This window comes from Hypanus sabinus, chromosome 29 (genome assembly GCF_030144855.1).
Source record: "Hypanus sabinus isolate sHypSab1 chromosome 29, sHypSab1.hap1, whole genome shotgun sequence".
NCBI classification, from domain to species: domain Eukaryota; kingdom Metazoa; phylum Chordata; class Chondrichthyes; order Myliobatiformes; family Dasyatidae; genus Hypanus; species Hypanus sabinus.
The window spans coordinates 16010838-16036966 of record NC_082734.1 but is presented as its reverse complement, the minus strand read 5'-3'; the positions used below and the strand labels follow the sequence as shown (position 1 = coordinate 16036966).

At 40.6% G+C, this 26129-nt stretch overlaps 1 protein-coding gene across 3 annotated transcripts in view; it reads left to right on the top strand.

Moving 5' to 3' along the window:
* The window catches only part of tom1 (target of myb1 membrane trafficking protein), a 105488-nt gene extending 80603 nt beyond the window's left edge, over positions 1-24885 (top strand). For 2 of the 3 annotated variants that reach the window (XM_059953760.1, XM_059953762.1), the window contains 4 exons: positions 11217-11292; positions 18818-18877; positions 22007-22049; positions 23657-24885. In XM_059953760.1, the coding sequence (XP_059809743.1) occupies positions 11217-11292; positions 18818-18877; positions 22007-22049; positions 23657-23802 (325 nt within the window). In that variant the 3' untranslated portion in view covers positions 23803-24885. The remainder of the gene's footprint in view (positions 1-11216; positions 11293-18817; positions 18878-22006; positions 22050-23656) is intronic. The other variant, XM_059953761.1, reaches the window with a different exon arrangement.
* Positions 24886-26129: the final 1244 nt, after the last annotated feature.

The window sequence follows — 26129 nt, the reverse complement described above, 5'->3', positions numbered from 1 at the left end:
CAAGCTATGACATGACAGCTGTGGCTAAGCCTAGTATATTAGTTTCACTGTCCCACAATTCAAGAATTCATATTGGTGGCCAAGAATCTGGCCCTGAAGAAGTTATCATCATCAATGATCTTGTGGGTTTCTAAATCAGGAATCATTTTGCAGGACTGTCTGGTACTGGTTGAGACTGGATCCAAAGTGATCATAAGGCACATGATCACATTTGTAAACATTTGGTGTAAGACAAGTCCTGAAAAACAAGGAATGCCTAAATTTTAATGACTTTGTACATCCTGCAGAAATCTAGTGGGCTGTTATTCAGTAAAGTAGCATCTTCAACACAAAATAAAAATTGCAGAATAGGGTAGGTGGCTTGCTTGGCACCTAATCCATTATCCTTCGTATTCACTTCCTTCACAGAGCAAGATGCAAAATACACTCTAGTTACTCATCAAGGCTGCTTTGACACATCTCTGAGACCCAGAATCAGCGTCATAATCTGTGTCACTTGGAAGAACAAGGGAAGTTGAGGATTCCAGCAGATATCCTGACTTGGAAATGGGTTACCATTCCTTTAGAGTCTAACTTAAGTCTGACTTGACATCAGTGCTTCCATTACCTAAAAGAGTTATTAGGACATGATGTCCTGCTTTTAAAAAACTGTATATATGTAGCGGTGTGCCACACGCAGCGCTAAAATTACGACACGGAGTCGGTAACTGCAGTCGAAGGAAAAACTTTATTCGAAATCCTCAGCCTCACTTTTAAGCCTCCCTCAACCTGCCCCCCGTGGCGCAGAGGCTCCAAAGCTCTGTGCTCGCAAACCCCCGTGGGCTATCTAATTGTGAGCCGGTTCGGATGTGCCAGGAAATAGGTCGCCACATATAGAGTTTGTGAAAGGGGTACGATCAGTGGTGTTGTACAATCTCCACTACAGCTAAACTTATTTTCGTTGTAAATTCAATACTGTGGCATTGTTGCAATGCCGGAAGTCCACTGCAGACAGTGATTGGTTATATCCATGTATGATCATTTGGACACTTACAGCCAGATAACAAATGGTCATGAGTGATGGAATAAATTTTGAGACTGTCTATTTTTTCTGCGGCCCATAGATAATTTTATAGTGCCCTCTTTTTTTAAGCTTAATAGGTCAGGGAGGAAAGGAAAGAGGTTAAAAGGCATTTTTTGGTCCAGCAATGTGCTTGAAGAAAATCTTGATGAATTTCAGACTCAATACAAAATTATAGGTGACTCATTTGTAATATTTCACTAATGGCCAATTATGTCTGTTAGATACGTGGGTTATGACTGGAGGAAAAATGGCTGGAGTTGCTTAACATTTTCGTGCAAGGGGTTCATTAGGTGCATCAAAAACTGCCAATGTTACACAATAACAGCTCTATACATCCCTGGCAGACTGATATATATATTCATTATGATACATTTATTCATTTGATTTTGTCCTATCAGAAGAGTTCTCTTTGTTCTACCCACCCTTTTCCCATCTGCTACTGAAAACAAACTTGTTTTCTCTCTTTCCCAGGCCTGGTGAAGGGTCTTGGATCTGAAACATTGACTTTCACTTTTCATGGGTGCTCCTTGACATGTCAAGTGTTTCCAGGGTTTTCTTTTTATTGTCTCTCTATTGGACAATTAATAATGATGCCCCTTTTTGGATCATTCTTTCCTGTTATTGCATGAAAATGGAAGTAAGCCATTTATCTGGATAATGATTATCACCTGAAATCTATTTGCCCATCTTGGTTCCAAATATTTGAAGCCCTTACCCAGCCCTCAACAAGCAAACTCCATTCTACAACCTCCAAATGGGCCACTGTCTACAGACTTAGATTTCTATATTTTCCTCTCAAGTTGCCTGACTGATAATATACTGCCCACATTCTCCTCCATCAGTGTGAAATGTTGCTATCAGTTTTTCCTCAGAGCCTTATAATCTTTTAAACAAAGTGCAAGTTCACCAGAATGGTACAAGGGCAAAAGGATCAAATTATGAAGACAAGATGCAAATAACAAACTTGTGTTTCTTTAAATATGGAAGCTTAAGGGGATAATCTAATTGAAATGTTTAAGCAATGTATTAAGTTAGTTAGGGGTAAACTGTTTCCTCTGGAGATTAAAAAAAGATCATAAACTTAAAGTTAGAGACAACTGTTTAGGGGTGATATTGAGAAGCATGATCTTGTTCAGATTTATGAAAATTGGAAGTCTTTCTCTTCTCTACCTCCCACCATCCCATGACAAAATCATTGAGGTTGAGTAATGAGAGGTAGTTATACCAAAGTCACTTAAAATGGGTGAGATAAGTAATTATTTAGATTGTAGGTTGACCACCTACCCAGTTATGGCCTTTCTCTGTAACATTCCTGAGCCACAAGAAATTTATCTTTCTGCAGATGCTGGAAATCCAAAGCAACTCACGCAAAATGTTGGAGAAATCAGCAGGTCAGGCAAGATCTATGGAAATGAATAAACAGTTGACATTTTGGGCCAAGACCCTTATTCAGGACTGGAAAGAAAGTGGGAAGACACCAGAGTAAAAAGGTGGTGGGAGGGGAAGGAGGATAGCTAAAAGGTGATGGGTGAAGCTGGGTGGGTGGGAAAGGTAAAGGGCTGGAGAGGAGAAAGGGAAGAAGGAAGGGGAGCAGGTGAAGTGACAGGCGGTTGCGAAGAGGTAAGAGGCTAGTGGGGAGCAGAAGGAGGAAGGGGGAGGGGAAAAGCATTACCGGAAGGAGAAATCAATGTTCACCTCTTCAGGTTGGAGGTTACCCAGAACGGAATATTTACAACAGGTCTCACCAAGGTAGAGGAGGCAGTGTCAGGAGCATCGGATACAATAGATTGACCCCAACAGATTCGCGGGTGAAGTGTTGCCCAACCTGAAAGACTGTTTAGGGCCCTGAATGGAGGTGAGGAGAAAGTGAATGGGCAGTAATGAAAGTGATGTAACTCTTTGGCCGTTTGCACAGATAAGTGCCAGGAGAGAGATTAGTGGGGCAGGATGAATGGACAAGGGAATCACAGAGGGAGCTATCCGTGCGGAAAGTGGAGAGTCGGGGGGAAGGGGGTGTTGAGTCAGTAAAGATGTGTTTGGTGGTAGAAACCCTTTGAAGATGATGGAAGTTTCAGAGGATGATGTGTTGGATATGGAGGCTCATGGGGTTGTAGGTTAGGACAAGAGAACTGTTAAGGCGATGGGAAGATGGGGTGAGAGCAGATATCTGGGAAATGGAGGAGATGTGGAGAAGGGCAGCATCAATGGTGAGGGAAGGGAAATCTCATTCAAACTTCACTTTGTTTTTCCTTTGTTATTCTTTTCTATCCAGTGAGTGGTTTGGGATACGATGTCCAGGTTGTTGGTCCAGGGTAGGCATAAGGCGGGGGGTTGCTGTTTTATGAAGTCACTCAAGTACAATGAATTGCAAGGTAGTTAGGGAGGTAGTAACCACTGGCCTTAGCATCAGCACTCATACCTGAATAGTGATAAACAAATCAAAATTCCAGACTATTATAAATAAAAAGTTGATAGTATCTGAAACAGTAGCAGTATTTGACGCAGCTTGAGCGTTCACATAATTATCTGGAGGTGTCATTTTAAAAACAAGTTGCAAGTTCTCTGAATTTAATCTGAGTACATGCGTTGGAACTATTTTCAGATGCATTCTATTTTTACTTCAAGCCTCTCCTGAGAAAGTTGTTCTTTGGTTTGCGTAGTAGTATTTAGTCGTTTGCCTCTGAGATGGACTTGAAACACCTGAAGCCGTTCTTGCCATTTTTCCTTGTCAGTTCTCTGATTACTGCACTTTACTTCATCCTTGAGGCTATTGTTCACAGTGGCCCATTCACCGACCCCCACTTTTTTGAAAAGTTCGATCGCAGACTAGGCAAGCCAACCTCTTTCAACCGGACTGGAATGAGCTGATGGGACTTGAATGGGTCACTTCTTCACGAGCTTCTTTTATAAAACCTGGTTTAAACTTGTTAACTGCAACGGTTGCTTTGATCTGTGCCCAGGACTATTGCCATGTCCTACTCAATCAGGTTAGTCTGAAATAGAGAGACCCTGCAGGGCGCTGAGTTACAGATAAATCTGGGTATACTAGTGCACGGTTTGCAAATGCAGAAAAAACTAATGGAAATTTGTCAGTTGACTGTAAGGAGAATTGAATAGAGAGACTATGCTTCACTTTTACAAAATACTGCTGTGTGCAATATATCGAACCCTTATTAAGGAAGAATGTTAATTACAGCAGAACCAGTTCTGTTATTATCTGGAACGTGCAGGTTGTATGGTAGGTTTGTATCTGTTCAGAAGAAGAAGCGGGGATTTGATTGAAACGCATGATCCTGAGGGATTGTGGCCGGGTGTACTTGAAGAGGATGTTTCTTCGCGTGAGAGAATCTAGAACTCAGTGTTGCCGTTTCTGGAAGTAAATTTTCGCTTCCCTGATGGTTGTGAATCAATGAGCCTCTTCCCTGAAATGCGGTGGAAGAGGAGATTTTAAGTGTTTTTATGGCAGAGTTAGATTCTTGATAAAACAAGGGTATGAGGTACTGAGGGTAGAAGGGAGGATAGGGTTGAAGTTGCAACCCAATCAGCTGTGAACTTATTGAAAGGGGCAAGTGGCCTACTTTTGCTGCAGTTTAATCCAAGAGCTGAATTTGCCAGATCTGCAGTCCTGGTGTCCATTGATAGTCAACGCTAAGAAAAATGCAGCTATCTATGATGCGTTAATGTAGATTTGGTTCATGCATGCATGCATTTGCCTATTAGCTGAATTATTTTGTATCAAATTACGGGTACAGAAGGTTCCTTAAATAGATGCTCATTCTTATTGTTCCCATTATGTGGATTTTGACCCAGAGACGTTGGAAGGGGAATAAAAATTGCCAAGTACTTCCAATTTGAAGTGTTGGCTCTCTTGGAAAGGAAGTTGCAAGTAATAATACTTCTACATGTTTGCTCCTCTGGTTTCTACAGGAAGTGAAAATGCCTCTGGGTTTCAGACTTGCTGTGAACGAAGACTTGGCTAAATATACAGTGACATGCAAAAGTTTGGGCACCACTAGTTAAAATTTCTGTTACTGTGAATAGTTAAGTGAGTAGAAGATGAACTGATCTCTAAAAGTCATAAAGTTAAAGATGGAATATTTTTTTTCAACATTTTAAACAAGATTAGTGTATTATTTTTGTTTTGTACAATTTTAGAGTGAAAAAAAGGAAAGGAGTGCCATGCAAAAGTTTGGGCACCCCAAGAGCTTTGAGCCCTCATAACTTTTACCAAGGTTTCAGACCTGAATTAGCTTCTTAGGGCAATGGCTTGTTCACAGTCATCGTTAGGAAAGGCCAGGTGTTGCAAATTTCAAAACTTTATAAATGACTCCTCAAACTTTGTCCCAACAATCAGCAGCCATGAGCTCCTCTAAGCAGCTGCCTAGCACTCTGAAAATTAAAATAAATGATGCCCACAAAGCAGGTGAAGGCTATAGAAGATACCAAAGCATTTTTAGGTAGCCATTTCCTCAGTTCGTAATGTAATTAAGAAACTGCAGTTAACAGGAACATCATGATCATGATGATGACGTTGACTCAGGCCTGAGAGGCCAGCGGCGGTCATTTTCATGCCTTACAAGGCGCGGAACGAAAGACTGTTTGGTGCGCCACACCTCACACAGACATTTTGCAGTATTTTCTTTATTTTTATGAGGTTGAGTTGCGAGCTCAACACTCAACCCGACACAGATGGAAAGTGTACTCAGAATGGCCCAACTGGATTGGAACCCAGGAACCTCTGTTCTGGAATCCAGCGCTGATGTCACTGCGCCACCAGCCGAGGAATGGTGGAGGTCTGGAAGACCAAGAAAACTTTCCGAGAGAATTGCTCATAGGATTGCTAGAAAGGCAAATCAAAACCCCTGTTTGACTGCAAAAGATCTTAAGGAAGATTTAGCAGAGTCTGGAATGGCGGTGCACTGTTCTACTGTGCAGCAACACCTGCACAAATATGACCTTTGTGGAAGAGTTGTCAAAAGATCACCTTTCCTGTGTCCTCACCACAAAATTCAACGTCAGAAGTTTGCAAAGGAGCACCTAAACATGCTTGATGCATTTTGGAAACAAGTCCTGTGGACTGATGAAGTTAAATAGAACTTTTTGGCCGCAATGAGCAAAGGTATGTTTGGAGAAAAAGGGGTGAATTTCATGAAAAGAACACCTCTCCAACTGTTAAACACGGGGGTGGATCGATCGTGCTTTGGGCAGGTAGAGGGAAGAATGAATTCAAGTCGTCACTTTTTATTGTCATTTCGACCATAACTGTTAGTACGGTACACAGTAAAAATGAGACAACGTTTTTCAGGACAATGGTGCTACATGAAACAGTACAAAAACTACACTGAACTACGTAAAAACACAGAAAAAAAACTACACTAGACTACAGACCTACCCAGGACAGCATAAAGTGCACAAAACAGTGCAGGCATTACAATAAATAATAAACAGGACAATAGGGCAAGGTGTCAGACCAGGCTTCGGGTATTGAGGAGTCTGATAGCTTGGGGGAAGAAACTGTTACATAGTCTGGTCGTGAGAGCCCGAATGCTTCGGTGCCTTTTCCCAGATGGCAGGAGGGAGAAGAGTTTGTATGAGGGGTGCGTGGGGTCCTTCATAATGCTCTTTGCGGGTGCAGCGTGTAGTGTAAATGTCTGTAATGGCAGGAAGAGAGACCCCAATGATCTTCTCAGCTGACCTCACTATCCACTGCAGGGTCTTGTGATCTCAGATGGTGCAATTTCCGAACCAGGCAGTGATGCAGATGCTCTCAATACAACCTCTGTAGAATGTGATGAGGATGGGAGATGGACTTCCCTCAGCCTTCGCAGAAAGTAGAGACGCTGCTGGGCTTTCTTTGCTATGGAGCTGGTGAGATTGTCAGCCAGGTGAACACCAAGAAATTAGGTGCTCTAAACGATATCTACTAAGGAGCTGTTGATGTTCAGTGGAGAGAGGTCGCTCTGCGCCCTCCTGAAGTCAACAACCATCTCTTTTGTTTTTCTCACATTTAGAGACAGGTTGTTGGCTCTGCACCAATCCGTTAGCCGCTGCACCTCCTCTCTGTAAGCTGACTTGTTGTTCTTGCTGATGAGACCCACCACGGTCGTGTCATCGGCAAACTTAATGATATGGTTCGAGCTGTGTGTTGCAGCACAGTCATGGGTCAGCAGAGTGAACAGCAGTGGACTGAGCACACAGCCCTGGGGGGGCCTCCGTGCTCAGTGTTATGGTGTTGGAGATGCTGCTTCCGATCCGGACTGACTGAGGTCTCCCAGTCAGGAAGTTTAGGATCCAGTTGCAGAGGGAGGTGTTCAGCCCCAGTAGGCTCAGCTTTCCAGTCAGTTTCTGAGGGATGATTGTGTTGAATGCTGAACTGAAGTCTGTGAACAGCATTGGAATGTACGTGTCTTTTTTTGTCCAGGTGGAGTTTGATGGCAATGGCATCGTCTATTGAACAGTTGGGACGGTATGTGAACTGCAGGGAGGTCCAGTGAGGGGGGCAGCGGGGTCTTGACTTGCCTCATGATGAGCCTCTCGAAATACTTCATGATGATGGATGTGCATGCACATTGAGGCAGGACACTGAAGACTTCTTCGGCACGGGGATGATGGTGGCGCCCTTGAAGCACGTTGGAACAACGGCGCTGCTCAGAGAGATGTTGAAGATGTCAGTGAGAACACCTGCTAGCAAAAATAAATACCAGCAAATTCTGGAAGCAAACATCACACCGTCTGTAAAAAAAAAAATAAGCCGAAGGTGAAAAGAGGATGGCTTCTACAACAGGATAATGATCCTAAACACACCTCAAAATCCACAATGGACTACCTCAAGAGGCACAAGCTTGAAGTTTTTGCAGTCCCCTGACCTAAACATCCTCGAAAATCTGTGGGGGGATTTTCGCCAATTCTTCCTTGCTTTTGTTCTCTGAGATTCTTGGGCTGTCTTGCATGCACTGCTCTTTTGAGGTCTATCCACAGATTTTCTGCACCCTTTTTTCTCTAAACTTACCTTTGCTTATTGTGGCCAGAAAGTTCTATTTTAACTGCATCAGTCCACAGGACTTGTTTCCAAAATGCATCCGGCTTGTTTAGATGTTCCTTTGAACTTTTTGAATACAACAACATGAGTGTAGATGTGAAAAATCCAGCTCTCTTCAGCCTCCTCAGAAAGCAGAGACATTGATGAGCTTTCCTGACTGTGGAGGATGTATTCTGACACTCCCGGGAGTTTGAAGCTGCTGTGCCACTGATGTGAAGAGGGATGTGGGTGGTGCAAATTCTCCTGACATCAATAATCATCTCTTTTGTTGAGATTGAGGAAGAGATTATTTACCTGGCACCAGGCCTTGAGCTCTTTTACCCCTTGTGAGCCATTCTTAATGGTGATACTTGAGTACCCCATCTCTTTCTGACCTGGCACTGCCTTGTGTTGATATTTAATGCGACTGAACCGCCAAGAAAGAGCATATTGTGAAAACTGGCTAGAAAGTGCGCACTGCAGTAATTGGCTGGAGATTTTGCGTACAAGTGGGCATCACAGGGTCGTGAGTGGACATTGAGAGTATACCTCTATGACACTGCCTCTGGTGAATTTGCCCTGCTGAAGCCCTAATGAATTGAAGGGATTTTAATTGAGGCATTTGAAAAGGTGGAATTGGTCAGAAACAGACCATGTCGAAGAAAGCCTTCTTGCAGATTGTTATCTGTCAGTAAAATTTTTGAAGCTCTCAGTAGCATGTCAGGTACCAGGGTGTCCCAAAACATTGAATCATTGAGCATGTCGGTGCTTACAAACCGCATACTTTATCTGTCTGCATCTCTTACAAGCTCCTTGTATCTTCTTCTGAACATGCTTCCCTTCCTATATTCTCTCTTTATATTTGTACAAAAGGAACTCATTAGATCCCTGTCATACTCCCTTTTGTAAGTTCAAGTTTAATTGCCATTTAACCATACATGAATACAAATAAATACAGCCAAATGCAACAGCCTTACTCCATGACCAAGGTGCAAAACACAGTAAATGTATGGTCCAAGACCCAGAGTCAATGAACGTTGCATTTGAACACAATGCAGCTAGTCTCCTCCAAGTGAACACTAGGGGGCAGCACCGACTGCACCACACTGGCTTCCCTCTCCAGGTTGGCTGTAAATAGGTGACACCGCAGCTTAAAGCCACACATCTACCGCACCGTCCACCAATAATTCAATGAATTAGACTTGCAGCATTCCACATTAATGATATCCAACAGGGCATCACAAGAAAAGCAGCTGAGGCGATCACTCACTGTTGGCCTGCACGCTGCCTTCGCACAACAACTGACAGACAGTAGCAAGATCCGGACCAAGTCCAGCTCTTTCACTTTCTCCACCAATGAGCAACTTGTTGATGTGTAGACCTGCGGTACTTTAAGTTCTTTATGTCTTGTGACCATAAAAATACGTATGAAAAGGACAATAAACACCTTCAGTTGACTCTGTAGAAGTTGCTGTACCCCCACCTTACCAGATGTTTTAGTCGTGTAACTTATTCTCTCTCACTTCCCCACCTTCTCCCTCTTAATTCATTTGTCACCTATCTATATAAGGAGTATAGATAAGTGGTAAATGAGTCAAGGGGGAACCGATGGGCAAGTGAGAGAGTATAGGTTATAGGATCTAGAGTAGCCAGTTAATGTATCAGCAAGTCTTTAGGATGTGGGTAGAAACCTGTGCATCTTTTAGAAACCCATATGATCATAAGAACATCGAACTGCACATACTCAGGATCATATAGTTCACTGACTGATGTTTCACCCATCCCATCTTTTACATCTGTATTGGAAATGCTTTGAATCTTTGTAGAGCTACAGGACTGGTCTAAATGATGAGGGAGTTCAGTATGGGATATGGGGATTGTAGGAGCCAGATATCTATTTTCTATCTGTCTGTAATGTATTTTGTATTGTGTTTATTATGGGTAATTTGTCAGGTGGGTTAGGGCGTGGTAGAAGGTATTCTTGCTATTGAGGAAGTGCAGCGTAGGTTCACAAGCTTAATTCCTGGAATGGTGGGACTGTCATATGTTGAAAGATTGGAGCGACTGGGCTTGTATACACTGGAATTTAGAAGAATGAGAGGGGATCTGATTGAAACATATAAGATTATTAAGGGATTGGACACGCTGGAGGCAGGAAGCATGTTCCTGCTGATGGGTGAGTCCAGAACTAGAGGCCACAGTTTAAGAATAAGGGGTAAGCCATTTAGAACAGAGATGCGGAACAACTTTTTCACCCAGAGAGTGGTGGATATGTGGAATGCTCTGCCCCAGAAGGCAGTGGAGGCCAAGTCTCTGGATGCATTCAAGAGAGAGTTAGATAGAGCTCTTACAGATAGCAGGGTCAAGGGATATGGGGAGAGGGCAGGAACGGGGTACTGATTGTGTATGATCAGCCATGATCACAGTGAATGGCGATGCAGGCTAGAAGGGCCGAATGGCCTACTCCTGCACCTACTGTCTATTGTCTATTGAATGCATATTCTCCCTTTTGTCTTAGTTCAGTTTAGTCTAGTTGAGAGTTGGAGGCCACCAGGGAGTGAATTTTTTTGGTCGACTGCTTAGTTGCACCAATTTGCATGCTAGTTATTTTTATTTCACTATCTTTGCTAATTGGAATGTATTTCATTAATTATGTCTAATTACACTAGTTATTCTTATTTTGCTATATTGCTGATTTAGTTCCATTAGTTTTTTATTGCTATAAGATCGTTTGTCTTTGCTGGTTTTGTAATAAAGGATCAAATGTACTTTTTTCAACTTGGAACTTAGCTGTTTTAGAAGTGTATCATACAGCATCAACTCCTGTACTCAGACTGTCAGCAGTTTTGGTTTTCAAGTAACCACCACAGGGATGAAATTTGAGGTGAAGGAATGATGAATATGCAAGAAGTCAGAAGGAACGTTGATCTTTAAGAATTTACTAAAGAGGTAGAGCAGATATGGCTATAATTATACTGAGGTTTTTAAGACGCCTTGTTGCTTGGGAGTTGCTACCCTTCTTGATTCAAAGTAATCAGTTTTGCATTTAACTAGTGCCTGCTTGTAACCTTTGGGTGAGGATTCTAAATAATGATTAAGGGCACTGGTAACAGGAGAATGTCATCTCTGTTTCAGTGTAAAGTATGAAGAACCACAGGCAATTGAAGGATTGGCAGGAGCACTGGATACTCGCCAACAGAACACTGGAGCAGTGAGTATTTGCTTCAAAGTTCAAAGTAAATCTATTTTCAATGTACATATATGTCACCATATATAACCCTGGGCTTCATTTCTTGTGAGCGTACTCAATAGATACAGTAATAACCATTAGAGAATCAATAAAAGACCGCAGCAGCTTGGCGTTCAACCAAGTGTGCAAAAGACAAAGAACTGCAAGTACAAAAAACAAGAAATAATAAATAAATAAATAATCAGCCAGATTTGTCATATACCTCGTGATGGGTTAAAGAACCAGCAGAAATGGAAAACATATTGGAGTCTGGTATCACTATTAACTAATAGTGTTTATTAGTAACTTCGCAATACAGTACTATAAATGCAAATATCTTAAACAGGTTAGCAATGATATAGATGTACATAAGTGTGGAAATAGGAACAAAACTAGACTCTTTCAAACCTAGGGGTGGATGGATATAGTCTTACGATGATGGAGAGAGTTCAGTTCAGTCCAGTCCGAGGTAGTTAGTTGAGTAACGTTGGGGGGAGGGGAGAGAGAGAGAGGTGAGAGGTGAGCTGATGCCGTCAATCTTCCCGTTGTCTTCCGAAATCCTGTTATAGTCACCGACTATGACCATAACATGTGCGACCATTCTTCAGTGATGGAATTATCACCCAGGCAAGGGTGGACACACAAATAATTCCCCACTGGTCACACCTTTTTACACTGTGAGAGCCACTGATCGATTTCCCCAAATCGATTCTCCAAAAACCCCACTTCCTGTGGGTGCAACAAAGCTTGTTCAGTGTCCGAAACTGTGTCTGTCTGTCTGTGTCTCAGTGGACCTAGTTTTTATCCCCACATGTTGGACACCAGCTGTCCATCAACCTGCTCTGCCCTCCTCTCTCTGTAAGACCTTTTACAAGCAAGCAAGTGTCCTTGTGGTAAGGTAAACAAGCTTGTAGAGAAACCATAACATCAATCTTCTCTCTCTCTTGCTCTCTTTTCCCCTGTTGGATGCCTCCCTCCCTCTCTTAATAGCAGCACAGTTCATGGTCGATTCTGGACCCTGTCACAAACTAGGGTCACCAATGACAGATTCAGAACATGAGATTAAGAGTCCTTGAAAATTAGTCCTTTAGTTGTGAGAACATTTCAATGATGGAACAAGTGAAGTTGAGTGAAGTTATCCCTTTTGGTTCAAGAGTTGATGGTTGAGGGGTAATAACTGTTCCTGAACCTGTTGGCGCGAGTCCTGAGGCTCCTGTACCACTTTCCTGATGGTAGTAGTGAGAAGAGAGCCTGGCCTGGGTGGTGGAGGTCCTTGATGGATGCTGCTTTCCTTCACAGAGCTCTCTATAGATGTGCTGAATGATGGGAAGGGCTTTACCCGTGATGGACTGGGTTGTATCCATTACTTTTGTAGGCTTTTCCATTAAAGGGCACTGGTGTTTCCATACTCTTGAGTACATTACCTGCACAAGGTATATGGAATAAAATGTAATGTGACTTTCCAAAAAATTTTCCCTAATTTTCAGATTTACTTAGCCTTTTTTGTCCAAAGTAAATTTCCATTCATCTAAATCAATGGGATTTTATTTAATTAAAAATAACTCACTGCTTTTCAGAAACAATGATGCTGATTTAAGTGTACTATTGTTTTCTAAATGTACTAAATCAGAACTATCTAACTAGGTTGTTTCTTCAAGTAGATGGTTGAATGGTGGGAATTGGGTCTGACTGGATACAGGACAATGTATTTCATTCATGCTAATGAGCTGTTGAGCTGCATCACCCAGTGAGTTTGAGCTATGATGGGAGTTGCTGCAAACTGTCTTGATAACGCAATCTGTCAGACTCTATCAGGGGTTCCCAACCATTTTTATGCCATGGACCAATACCATTAAGCAAGGGGTCCTTGGACCCCAGGTTGGGAACCCCTGCATTAGAGGAAACCATCTACCTATTCCAGAGAGTAAATTTCAGAGACTCTTTAAAAACTCCATCAAATGGAATTTGTGCAAATTTATAACAGATTCAGACTAAAATATAGTTATTTTAATGGAAAGCTAATGAAACCTTGCTGCCTTGTTATCTTCAGGCATGATTGACAGGGACTTATCCAATTATCTCCATCCTTCCTGGTGGTGGTGATGTCACTTTGTGCAGTAGATATCATGAAGTGGAAAGTCAAAGTGATCTCACTTATAACCAGTTCGCTGTGCCTGAGAATATTTTAAATGGCTTTAAGCAAACAAAAGCTTGGTCTCTCATCCTGTTACTTTTTCCAATAGATTTCACACTAAACCTTATTTGGAACTAGCACAAGGTAGTTTTAGAATTTACAAACCTTAAGGTTTCGGATGATAGTTTGAAAATCAGGCTTATCACTCCTAGCAGCTGTTAAAAGTTCTTAAGGAATCAAAAGTCTCTCTTCCCTTCTCATCCTCCCATCCCCAGCTCTAAATATATAACCTGATCACACCTGAAGCTCAGGACAGTGAACTCTGTCAGGCTCCAAGTTTCCGTAATCGGGGCTAAGCAGTGTTTCAATCAGAACTGTGTGCTGAGTAATAATTTCTGAAGAGTTCATAGGTAATGTATACATTTGCTCAGTATTGGGTGAAGCCTTGGCAACTAAAATGTAGGAGCAGAATTAGGCCATTCAGCCCATCAAATCTGCTCCACTATTCCAACATGGCTGACTTATTAATCCTTTCAACTCCATTCTCCTGCCTTCCTCCCATAACCTTTGATCTGGGCTCCACAGCTGACTGTGACAATAAATTCCACAGATTCACCACCCTCTAGCTAAAGAAATTCCTCCAACTCTCTGTTCTAAAGCAGTGCTTTATATTCTTGTCCTTCCTATGCCCCCCACTCGGCCTTTCAGTGTTTGATGGGTTTCAATGAGATCCCTCCACATCCTTCTAAACTTGAGTGAGTACAGTGAGCCATCAAATGCTCTTCATACATTAACCCTTTTATTCCTTGCATCATTCTCATGCGCCTCAGACCCCCTCCAATGCAAGAATGTCCTTTCTTAGATAAAGGGCCCAAAACTGTACATAATACTCCAAGTGCAGTCTGACCAACGTCTTATAAAGTCTCAACTTTAGATCTTGGCAAAAGGCAAGCACTACTGAACAGTGTCTCCTCACTTTATCTTAGAAAGGAGCTTGATTTTTTTTTTGTAGAAATACTCAGAGGAGAACACTATGGATGTGGGAAGGTGAATTAATACGAACTTTGGCATTGTTGTTGGTCTGTATGCTTCACTGTTTTGGGGTATCTCATCTTTCAAGTATATTCTCTACACACTCAGCTTCAATCATGTTCTTTTAGGAAAACAACGGTTTTAAGCAAGAGAAAGCAACAATAACTTGTATTTGTGTTTTCCCTGGCTCTTCACAGAAACTTCCTCACTGTTTGATACTGAACTGAGTGTTTAGAACCTCAGTCAGTAGGTTTATGGAGCATACTAAGAAAGAGAGGTAGGAAGGCTTAGGGAGAGAATTCCAGAGCTTAGAGTCTAAACAAAGAAAGCACAGTCTTTGGAAGTATTGGAGAATACAGAATTCTTTGAAAGGCTGAAGGAGTTTATAAATAAGAAGGGGAAATTTTTAGAGGTATTAGGACATGAAGACTGAATTTTTGAATCTCTGTTACCTGGCTGTTACATAATATACTGTATGTCAGCCAGTGTAAGTCTGTGTTGATGGTGTAGTGGTATTTGCACCCGGACTTCAGGGCGAGAGGTTCCAGGTTCGAATCTGGCTGGCTCCTTGCATGCTTCCCACCTGTGCTGGGTTGAGTGTGAGCTAGCAACTCGGCCCCATGAAACAGAGAAATGCTGAAAAAAATACAAGGTTGCCGCCCAATGTGCCAAACAGGGCTCGGGGAGGAACTTTACCTTTTATACCAGTCAATATAAGAGATATGGATGGATGAGAGAGTGTGAGTTTCAATGCATGACACAGAAAGCACGAGGATGTACAAGCTAAGTTTTTACTCCTAGTATGTCTCATCGTACCTTTGGATTATTCTCCAGTATTCTCTCCTGAAAACCTCTCTCTCTGTAGGCTCATTTCAGGAAATATTTGGTGTTTTTGCCAAATAACTACTTAGTCTTGACTGTCTTACCCATCAGTTGAGAAAGTTGCAGCCAATGCCAATCCAATCTGTGGCCTATTGAGTTTTAGTTGGGGGTCCATGTTTAGAAACCTGGATTATGTATTCTGATTGGATTTTGTTTCCTTCCATTTGTCTTTCACTTACCTAGAGGCTGCAATGAATTGCAGCCCATCTATTGAACTAGCTCAATAACTTCTATCTCTCAGGCTTACGTGGCTTAGGGATGACTTCTAATTTTTAAAATGAAACTCTGGAAAGGTGTGATGACTTAACTGGAGTTTTATACGACCATTCTGTTAACTTTTTTTAACTGAGTGATTTCTCTGGAATAGATGGAGAATATATTGAAAGAACACGAAATAGACAACTGGATGGTAAACCAAGGAATGGTGAGAGGTCACCATACACTCTGGGTAGATCAGCTGTGACGCTCAGGGCCTCTGTGGGATAACTTGGTGATGTTACAGGCAGTATTGGGGAATGAGCTTGCCTCGGTGATAGGAATGGTGTCTTTAATCTGCAGCTGTTTTGCAACGTTTAAAAGGACTTTGTGAAGCAGCACCAAATGGGACACCTATTGTTTTTTCTTGTCCCTCCCCACTACCAATTGTTCTTCAATTTGAACTTTGAGACACAAGTTCAGTTTTCTTTATCATGCTGCACCACCAGCAGAGAATGCAGTCAGGATTTTGATGTATTACACAATATGTTCACTACCTTGGAGTATTCATTCATTCGAACCCATCCGTAATGTTTGTTATACGTATAGGATTTTCTTCCCACTCTTTCATATGACACCTTCAGCCTAACCGATTCCTTTCTCCTAGTTAAGTTTTTCAGTTTGAATAGGAGGATCGTAGTCAATTTCATTAACATGTGTAAAATAAGGGAATGAGGAAAAGCACAAATCATTAGTCAAATAACTTGACTATAATATTATCACCTAGCCTCCCAAAACAATTTTTTTCTCTTTCCTTAATGACTTGCACTACTGAGCATTTTCCTGCTTCCAGTCCATCGTGAGAGAAGTTCAAAGGAATGGGAATGTCCCTCATCAAAATTGAAGCCGTGAGTCTGTACTTGGGTTAGGAATCCTGATCGGTTTTCCTCTGCCCCTCCACTCTTCCATATTTGTCCTTGTTTGATCTGAGATGTTGTAACCAGGAGGTTCTTCAGAAGTGAAGCAGAAGGCACCAGGTTCTACGGTTGCAGCTGAGTGTAGGTCGGCACTGTCAGCAGAGAGCAGCGGATAACAAGAAACTTGTCCTCATCCTCTCACTTTATCTAACAGGCCACCCTGAATCAGTGTGATAGGAAAAGTGCTAAATTACACCACCATAACACTTAAGGCTGACAAAGTAAAATAAATAAATATGCAGTAAAACCAAATGTACTGAGAGTTTACTGGAAGATAAACGGTTATACAAACATAAAAGTCAGCATAAAGAACACTAAAACTAAAAGAAAAATAATCTGGACCATAAACCAATATCCTTCATTTTTCCATGATCATAAACATTCATTTTAAATTATTTATTTATTTTTATTTTAAATTAGCAAATTTAAAATTGTTCATTTTTTTTCTGACAAAGATAGATAAATTTTTATTCTCTTTCCCTCAAATTTGTTTATTTGTCTTGTGCTTCTGCTCTTTGAAGCATGAAAAATAGTTCATTTATTTATGGAATCTGAGTATCCCCATCTGTGTTCAACCTGGCAAGCAAATATCTCAATACTGTCTGTGCCCTAGGGTCAATATATCTTGGGTGTTTTTTCTAAGAATTGGAAGAAGGTTGATTCCACTTTGCTTTATTGGTAGTCTTTCCTTATTCCAGCAGCTTTTAATACAAACCAAAGTTAAAGAACAGCTACTATAGGAAATACCGTGTACTTGCAAACCTCCATTGCAAACTCTGAATCTTTGGCCATTCGTGTGGTGTGAGGTAGATGAACATTTGTGAAATGCCCAATTTTTCATGGCACATTTTTATTGTGATCTTCTGCACTGTTTAGGGCTTTATGCATATGGACGACTGTCAAAATCAAATGCATGTCAATCCTTCTGGAGATCTTTTCAGATTTTGGACCCATTACTAACAGAACATATGACCAAATATATACTGTTGATTAATGTCTGCTTGAGATGGATATACTGAGGATTTGAGAATCTGAAAACCGCTCTCTTCCAATTCAATTTCCTTCACCAAGACAGAACATAGAGCTACTAAGTTATTTTTCCTTGGCCTATAAATTGCAGAGTAACTTAAAGATATTATTGCTGTGGTCAGCCCTTTTAGAACTCCAGAAGCGATGGGCAAGGCAACTTTGAGGGTTGGTTTTCTTTCCTGTCTTGCTATTTGGATGAATCCATCAGATTCGGAGACTCTATCCTCCAGGTTGTATCTGACCTTAGTTGTAGAGTCTTGGTCTAAATTCAAATGGTCCAGACCAGAAAAATTCCATCAGTCTGAAACTGTAGGAGAAGTCTGTGGCTATTGGTGGTACTTCTGAAGTTAAGTTTTGAATTATAAAGGTAAGTTCAAGCAGAAGCAAATGTCTCCTAAACAGAGCTCTTATGGGTGACAATGTTTTAAATCCGTACCCAGATGCAAATTTTCAGTTGCTTATAGAAACACAGAAAATAGGTGCAGGAATAGGTTATGTTGATGAAAGGCTATGACTGGTTGTGTTTAATCCACTACTGGTCACTTGGCCCAACCCACGTGTTCTACATTTCTTTAAGGAGTCTGCTATATAATCCATAAATAACTGCTCAGTGCCGTTTGCGCCTGAGTACTCTGAAGTGAGCAGTCATCCAAAAATCCATTCTTCAGGTGAGTTTCAGTCCCAAGTAATGACATATGGCTATGGTAATGGTGAGATGGGAGAAGATCAATCCAGCAGTTTGGGCCTGTTTACCCGAAATGGTAGGTGTTGCTCTGTATAGTTGGCCATCTAGTGGTGGAAAGAGAAGATGGTGTATGAATAGAATAACTAAATAAGTTTGGCAAATTAAGTTCTTCCTATATCATTAGACAAATTATTTTAAAACTTAGAACGGCTCATCATCACCTTCTCTTACCAATTGTCCCTTTCCTTTATTTGATTTTCTTTTGATTTGCTATTTATTTCAGAATGTTATGATAATCTGGTGTGTATGTTTCTGTTTTGTGAACTCAATTGTAATTTATTTTGGAAAGCAAGGTATGAAATTCTTGGGAGCCCACCAGCTTCAGAATGAGGTTAAAAATGACCATTTTCCAAATTCTTTTATGGAAGGAAGATGCAGTTGAACCGGATGACACACAAGCTAATTTAAATGAATTTTGTACCTTGCTTACATTTGGATTTTGTTTTTTTTAAATTAATTTACAATAATTTAGTGTTGTTTAACTTCCTCGTGCCCTTCCCTTCTGTGTAACAGATTCCAGTCACTCAGGCCAATTTAATGGATGACATTGAACAGTGGCTGTCCACAGATGTGGTGAGATACTTGGGTTTTGTTTTGCCTTTTTAATTCAATGGAATTTGAATTTACAGGATCTATAAATAAACAATGGTGCTTTGAAATTATGGCAGAGAAGAAAAGTATCTTTGAACTCTGTCCAGTGGCTAAATGGCACTTACCATCCTCTCTGGAGATTTCAGATTTTGTTCTCCATTTTCTCATCCCATCACTTCCCCAGGCGTGCTTATGGATAATGTTTGTTGGAACCTTTTCTCCAATTATCTTTTGGTTTGGGTAATTATTACAGTATTTCTTAAACAATAGGCACTGCTGAATTGTGTATTTATTCCAAACTGTTTGATGACAATTTACCGTGTTGCCGCATTCATTCATGCAGCCCAGAAAGGTGCACTGTTCCATCCCCAGTCTGTGCGTGAACTGGTTGCATTCTCTGTAGCCAGGTTAGATGGCGGTACAATTGGTCCGAATCCCTCACAACTGCTCCCTGCCATAGTGGGCAAATATTTCCACTGTAATTATTGTATGGCTGCTTCCTGTCTGCTTTCAAAGGTTCAATTTAATGTCAGAGAAATGTATATAATATACATCCTGAAATGCTTTTTCTTTGCAAACATCCACGAAAATAAAGTGCCCCAAAGAATGAACGACAGTTAAACATAAGAACCTCAAAGCCCCACCAGCTCCCCTCCCTCCCACATGCAAGCAAGCGTCAGCGAGCAACAATCACAGTCATATTTAAATGTTCTCTGATTTTTCAGGAGTTTAGTATTTACAGAATTAATATAGGATAAACCATTGCCTTAAGTAGGAACTTCAGGTTCATTTGTGTCATTTTAAGAAAAAGTTCAAAGGTTTATGTATTATCAAAGTATTCATGCAGTACACAACTCTTGTGATTCTTCTTCTCTGGATAGCCACAACACAAAGCAACCCATGGAAGTCAGTTCAAAGAGAAACAGCCCCCAACGCACAGAACACAAGAACATCACCCCCCCCCCCCCAACCCGCACCCCCACACAAATAAAATGAGAAACAATGGGTGACAACACAGAATATATAAACCATACCACTGAAAAAAGGGTATATTGGTATTTTTAACCACAGTCAAGGTCAGCATTTTTTCAGAATTAACGTGAAATAAAGTCAGATATCTGTAATGCTGAAGGAGACTGCAGCTGTTTTGCCCAGTGTTTGTCTTGTAATCATATTGATTATTAAATCCTCTAAAACTGGTCCCTATCAAAGTATGGGAATTTCTGACCTTTACAAGGCTAACACCCACCAAAGGTTAATGTTTAAAATATGCATAATGGATTGGACAAATCTTATTCTATTGCAGTACCTATGGAGATAGTGAAACTCAAATTCATATTCCCCCAAAACTAGGCTCTAATTAAAGAACCAAGTAACCTACAACAAGAAACAAAAGGGGCCTTGGGCACTATGGATTCTGAGAAACTGGGGTTTCCAGAGAGCATTGGATGTAGTATCCCTGGAACACAGAAGTCGTTATAAGACACTAATCAGTTTTGGATAGAAGATGGAGTTACTTTTAAGACAATTTATCATTTGAAAGTTGGTGGCAGCTGGCTGGCTGAAGTTTCTGTCCCTTTGCTGCTTTTATTGGGTATTGAGCGTAACTGAGAGATGCAGCCAACACTCAGTCTTGTTCCAGATCAGGTGCTCAACTGAAAAGTAGGTTTGTTCCTGCACATAATCTGATCCACTTATTTCCCCTCCGCCAAATCCCTGTCCATTCGAAGATTTGCCATTAGCCTCTTCAGTGTACCATTTTTCTTATGTCGTGTGATTGTCCTAATGGTGGCAAATGAAACTGAGCAATGCTGTTCACTCCTGGAGCTGTGCTCTGCTGCGCTGAGTGTGTGTTTGAAATGAAACGGAAAGAGCTGATGGGACGGGGGGACGAGGAGAACTATATGTGTCAGTGATCAGGGCAGAGCAGTGTATCTGTTGGGGGTGAGGGGGAGGGAAAGGAATCTGAGCATGTCTGTGATGGGGGCTGGGTAGTTGATAGAGGGGAGAGAGCTAATCCCCTCAGGGATGGCAGAGGAAATGGCATCTGTGAAGGGAGTCATATTGGGGAGTTAGGATCTGAGTAAGTTAAGGGGAGATGCTGAGTGAGAAGGTGGTGTGATAGTGAGAAGGAGCTCAGAGGGAAGAGAAAGAAATCTACATCTTTCTTTCAAGACTATGGCTTGAATTAGGCAACTTTTCAAAGATCATTGGAAAAATAAGGTGACATGGAAAGAGCAAAGAAGTGGGTCCAAGTAGATAATTTACAGGAGTTGGTACAAATAAATCAGTCACGTTACCTTCCCTTGCCACCCACCCCATGCTCAATGGTATTTGGATCACACTGTTCCTGTTCTTTAAGGTGTGGCATCGCTTTATTCAGCTGGTTGGATTGTAAGTACAACCAGGATTGTGCATTCACAGTTATTAATTTAGTCCTTCTGTCAGACTGCCTGATACTGTAGTTTTAACCAAGCAATTGCAGATGGAAAATAACTATTATGAGATTATAATAAAGTCATTCCTTTATTAGACACAATGAAGTTTGCTATTAGAGGAGAAAGCTAATACACAATGTAGCTTGAGGATTGATAATGTAATGATATCTGTTGTGTGTTGAAGCACCCTTAAGCTTAAATATGAGATGTTCCAAGGAGGGGGACCTCTATTACCTGGTAAGATTTGGTGAGTTACTGTTAAGCTGCTTTGTATCTGTGGCTGTAGAAGATTTACTGAGTTGGGTAAACTGGGTGAGAAGTATTTACTCTGCACTCCCTGCAGATGGAGAAACTGTTATATGGAGATGCATGGTTTGATTAGATGCTTTGGCACTGCATCCTTCTTGTGCTGAAACAGATTTATAGGGATGGATCTGATTTTCAGTATTGAGCGGTATCTAAATTGAGCCATATGATAAATCTTTATTGTTAAGTTCTGTACAGGCTTTTAGAAGTGGCAATAGCCATGAAAGTTAAGGTAGGGTACGTGTTTCCATTTGGCACATTGATGTCAGCTGTTAGTGAATCAAGTTTTTATTAACTCAGTTTGTTATTGCAAAGGGTTAAATGCAAAAAATGAGAGAATGACTTAATCTCTTTTCTGTAATTATAGAAAGGTGAATTGGGCAATGATTCTGAAGGAGTAACAAGTGAAGGTAATTCTTTCTGCTCTAATTTGCCCTTCTTGTCCTTGACAATGAGAACAACTTGTCTGAATGAGTAGACACATACAAACAAGCTGGATGAACTCAGCAGGTCGGGCAGCATCCGTTGAAAGGAACAGTCAACGTTTCAGGCCAAGACCCTTCATTCTCGGCCCAAAACATTGACTGCTCCTTTCAATGAATACTGCCTGACCTGCTGAGTTCATCCAGCTTGTTTATATGTGTTTATTTGACCACAGCATCTGTAGTGTACTTTGTGTCTGAATGAGTAGTTTTATGTAGTCTTCATTTTATTATTTCTAAATGTTGTATATTTCATCTGGCCAGTTTCAGAGCCCTGTTAGTCTCAACTTCTGACTTTTATTCTCTGCTCTTGAAGACCTAAAGACATTTGAGTTTTAATTTATACCATATATGGTGAAAGCTCCCAGTTTTGTCATGTTTAACATTATATCAATGACAACTGATAAATGCCATCTGATTTTAATTAGCATAGTATTAAACTTCTCGAGATATTTCCCTGTTAATCACAAGGCACCTTATCAAATGGTCGCTAAAGGTTTCATATAAAATATTATCCTTAAATTTTGTCGTTAGACAATAGTAAAATTTGATTTAGTAATCAAGTGCCTTTATTCTTTTCATATTAATTTGAATTCATTGTGGATGTGTTAATGTATCTAATTGCTGGCTGTGGTCCATTTTCCTCCAGTCTCTGTGTTTAACTTCATGAAAATATTTAGCTGTAATATCTCTGGAAGTAATCAGGTATGCACTTCATTTTCCCAACAATGTCACATCCTTCCATTTATAGACATTATTGTAAGGTTCATCTATATTCTGTCAGGGTTCTTCACAATAATTAAATGATCCAAAAGTATTTTCAGTATTTTATCAGGTAAACTTTCTTTTAAAGGTTTTTTCATCTTGTATTTCCCTTGAGAACATTTTAAAAATTTAAATCCATTTTTAAAACCCCTTGTCATTTTAAACCATTCTGCCATTTTAAACAGGGTATTTAAAATTTGGTTTATATATTTGTTCTTACTATCTCTCTTATCTTTTAAATGAAATGTGGGGGTTCCCCTTAATATGCAATTTCTCCTTTTTATGATTTGTCTAATTTTGCATCAATTTATTTTACAAGTTTTAGTTTTTTTATACTGGGACAGAATGGAAATTACAGTGGAAGGAATACAAAACTGTCCTTTCCCAAATTAAAAATCTCAACTTATTTGACTTTTTCTATCAATAATGCAGGTTGGGAAATGTTTTTTTTCCTTTATTTGATCTGCCCTGCATTCTGGGGATTTCTGATGCATTTCACTATATATTCTCACCCCACCCAAAGCCAATTTGATCTCCTGTGAGGATTTGCCAGACCAGGTTTTTAAAAATCTGGCCAAATTAGAAACAACCTGGAAACCTCTACCTGATCCTAAGGTAATTGCAATTGATCTGAGAAATGATCAGATCTGAGCTCCCAGTTTTAGAAGCGATCATATCAGCCATAAACTGGTCCAGCCCTTAGCTGAAGGGACGAACTCAAGTAATCTGTATGCAAGTACAGTTTTTCTAAAGATGATTTTTTTTTCCAGAATTTGATAAATTCCTGGAGGAGCGAGCCAAAGCAGCGGAGCGACTGCCTACTCTTCCCTCGCCGCCTACAGAGGCCCCTGGCTCTGTTACTACATCCAAAAAGAAGCAACAGGAAAAGACGGAGGATGCCCTCTTTTCCCTGTGAAAACTGGACTCTGCCTCCTGCCTATCACTCTGTATGAAGGAATGCATCAGGGTAGCCCTGAGCTGTGTCTCTGCTCAAAATCCAATTCTTGCTTCTGAATAGGGAATGGTACAAAATAATTTAAGAAAAAAACACTTTCCAAGAGAAGTTTCGGTTTGAAGATGGACCCTATTTTTTAAAAAGCAAATTCTCTTGAATGTTCACAGAGCTCCTAGTTATCCCTGTGGTGAAGTTGTGGAGATGTCATTCAATTACATATCGATGTAGGGAACAGTGGGTTGATAGCTCATCCTCAAACTATTCATAAGATAATTTAAACTGCAGATTCAAGAGTATACCTTTTTATGTATTCCTCCTCCTAAATCTATGTGCATTATATTTATCTTTTGTAAGCTAAATTTAGAAATGGTCTCTAAACTGTAACTTATTCTATTTTAAAAGCTTTGGTAGTGATGACATGTCATGAGATGTGTCGGTATATTGGGTATAAGGTGCTGGCTGCAAGTAATACAGCTGGTTACAGGTTGACTCTTGAAATTGATTCCTTGTTTGCTGTTAAGTGTGCGACTGATTTGGCAGCATTCTTTACAGCTTCAGTGTTGTTATCTATGCAACAAGACTTCCAGTGCCCTTTCTTCCCTTCCCAGCACCCTGAAAGCTTTTGGAACATAGAGTCAACGCAGAGAACGGAAATCTTGAAAATGGAAGGGTTGCCAGTCCTCCTTGGTTGTCTTGGCATCAGTTGGCAAAGAAACCAAAAGAAAATCATGGCAGTACTAAAACAGAATCGTTTTTTTTTCTTTGAATGTTCGTTAGTTGCTGGAAGCTGAAAATGACTGACTCAGATGTGCCTTGATGAGCTAATGGGAGGAACAAGGGGTGAGGTGACTTTCACTGGGAGATCGTGGTAATTCCTTCCAGGAACACATCAGAGTTGGCAACCCTCGCGGGGGAGAAAAAAAAATCATACAATTATACAGTGAATACTAGACCAATTCTTTGTGGAAGTGGGTGGGTGGAGAGAATGTACATTAACAAAAATAATTTAATGCAAAATAAATATGTTTCTCAATGTTGAAGCAAGTAATTTCTAGAGTTGTGTTTCTCTTTCTAAAACTTTAACCCTTTATGGCCCCAGAGATGTCAGAAAATAAAGCCAATCGCGCATTTTCCTTGACACTTAAATTACATGGTGACATTTCACTTTGCTGCTCAGTTATCTGTTTGTGTTAATTTATAATTTGTAACCCATTGTTATATTGTATTAATTTTTTTTCAAGCTGGTAGAATTCACAAGGTAATCTGCCAAAGGCAAAAAAGTATAAAGAAGTGTATTCTGATTGGAGAGGAAGAGAAATGGTTGAGGGGATGGGATGGTGGAGGTAGGGTGTGGGTAAGTAATGAAAAGAGCATGAATATTATGCCCTAGTGACATTTATCAATTTTAGTCGATCTGAATATTTACTTTTGGTCTAGACTCAGAAATCTCATAACTACATGATAAGATTACCAACTTTGCAGTGGTGATCAAGGGTTAAACATTGTCCAGGATAAAACCATCAGATAAAGGAGAATAAGGCCATTCGATCATGGCTGATTTATTAACCCTCTAACCACCATTCTCCTTCCTTGTCCCTGTATTCCAGACTCACCATACTCTTGCTAAAAAAAAAATTCGGAGTTTAATTCTGCGCTATGTGTAAGAAGTTTGTATATCTCCCGTGGACACATGGGTTTTCTCTCATAATCCCGTCAGTAGGTTAATCGGACATTGTAAATTCTCCCGTGATTAGGCTAGTGTTAAATGGGTGGGTTGCTGGGCGTTCTTGCTCGTTGGGCTGGCAGGGGCTGTTTCCCGCTGTAACTCTAAATGAATAAAGGATGAAGACATAGCTCGCAGGTCTGGCTGGGCGCTTCCTCCAATTTCCGAGAAAACAGATGTATGACTGACACAGAGAGGGGTAAGAAAGGGTTGCAAAACGAGAGTTGTCGTCAGATACTGCCACAAAGTTAGATCCTTGCAGACTGGTTAATTAAATCAACATTAACTTTTGAAAAGAGATGTTGGAAAAGAAAATAGAGGAAATGGCATATAATGTCAGATTAAACACAGGTTTTCTGGACTAAATTATCTTTAAATTACACTAGAAAGCCCCTGTTAGACGGTCGGTATTCTGGATGAAAGTTGGGGATGGTTAAAACGGCTGCTAATAGCCCGGTGCATTAAAAATGTCATTCTGTGATGCCGCATTCTGTATCTTGGGTAGGCTGATAACTGGGGTTCAGAAAGAATACAAGTTAGTGAGAAAGCTGCGTGGGCTCGTCGG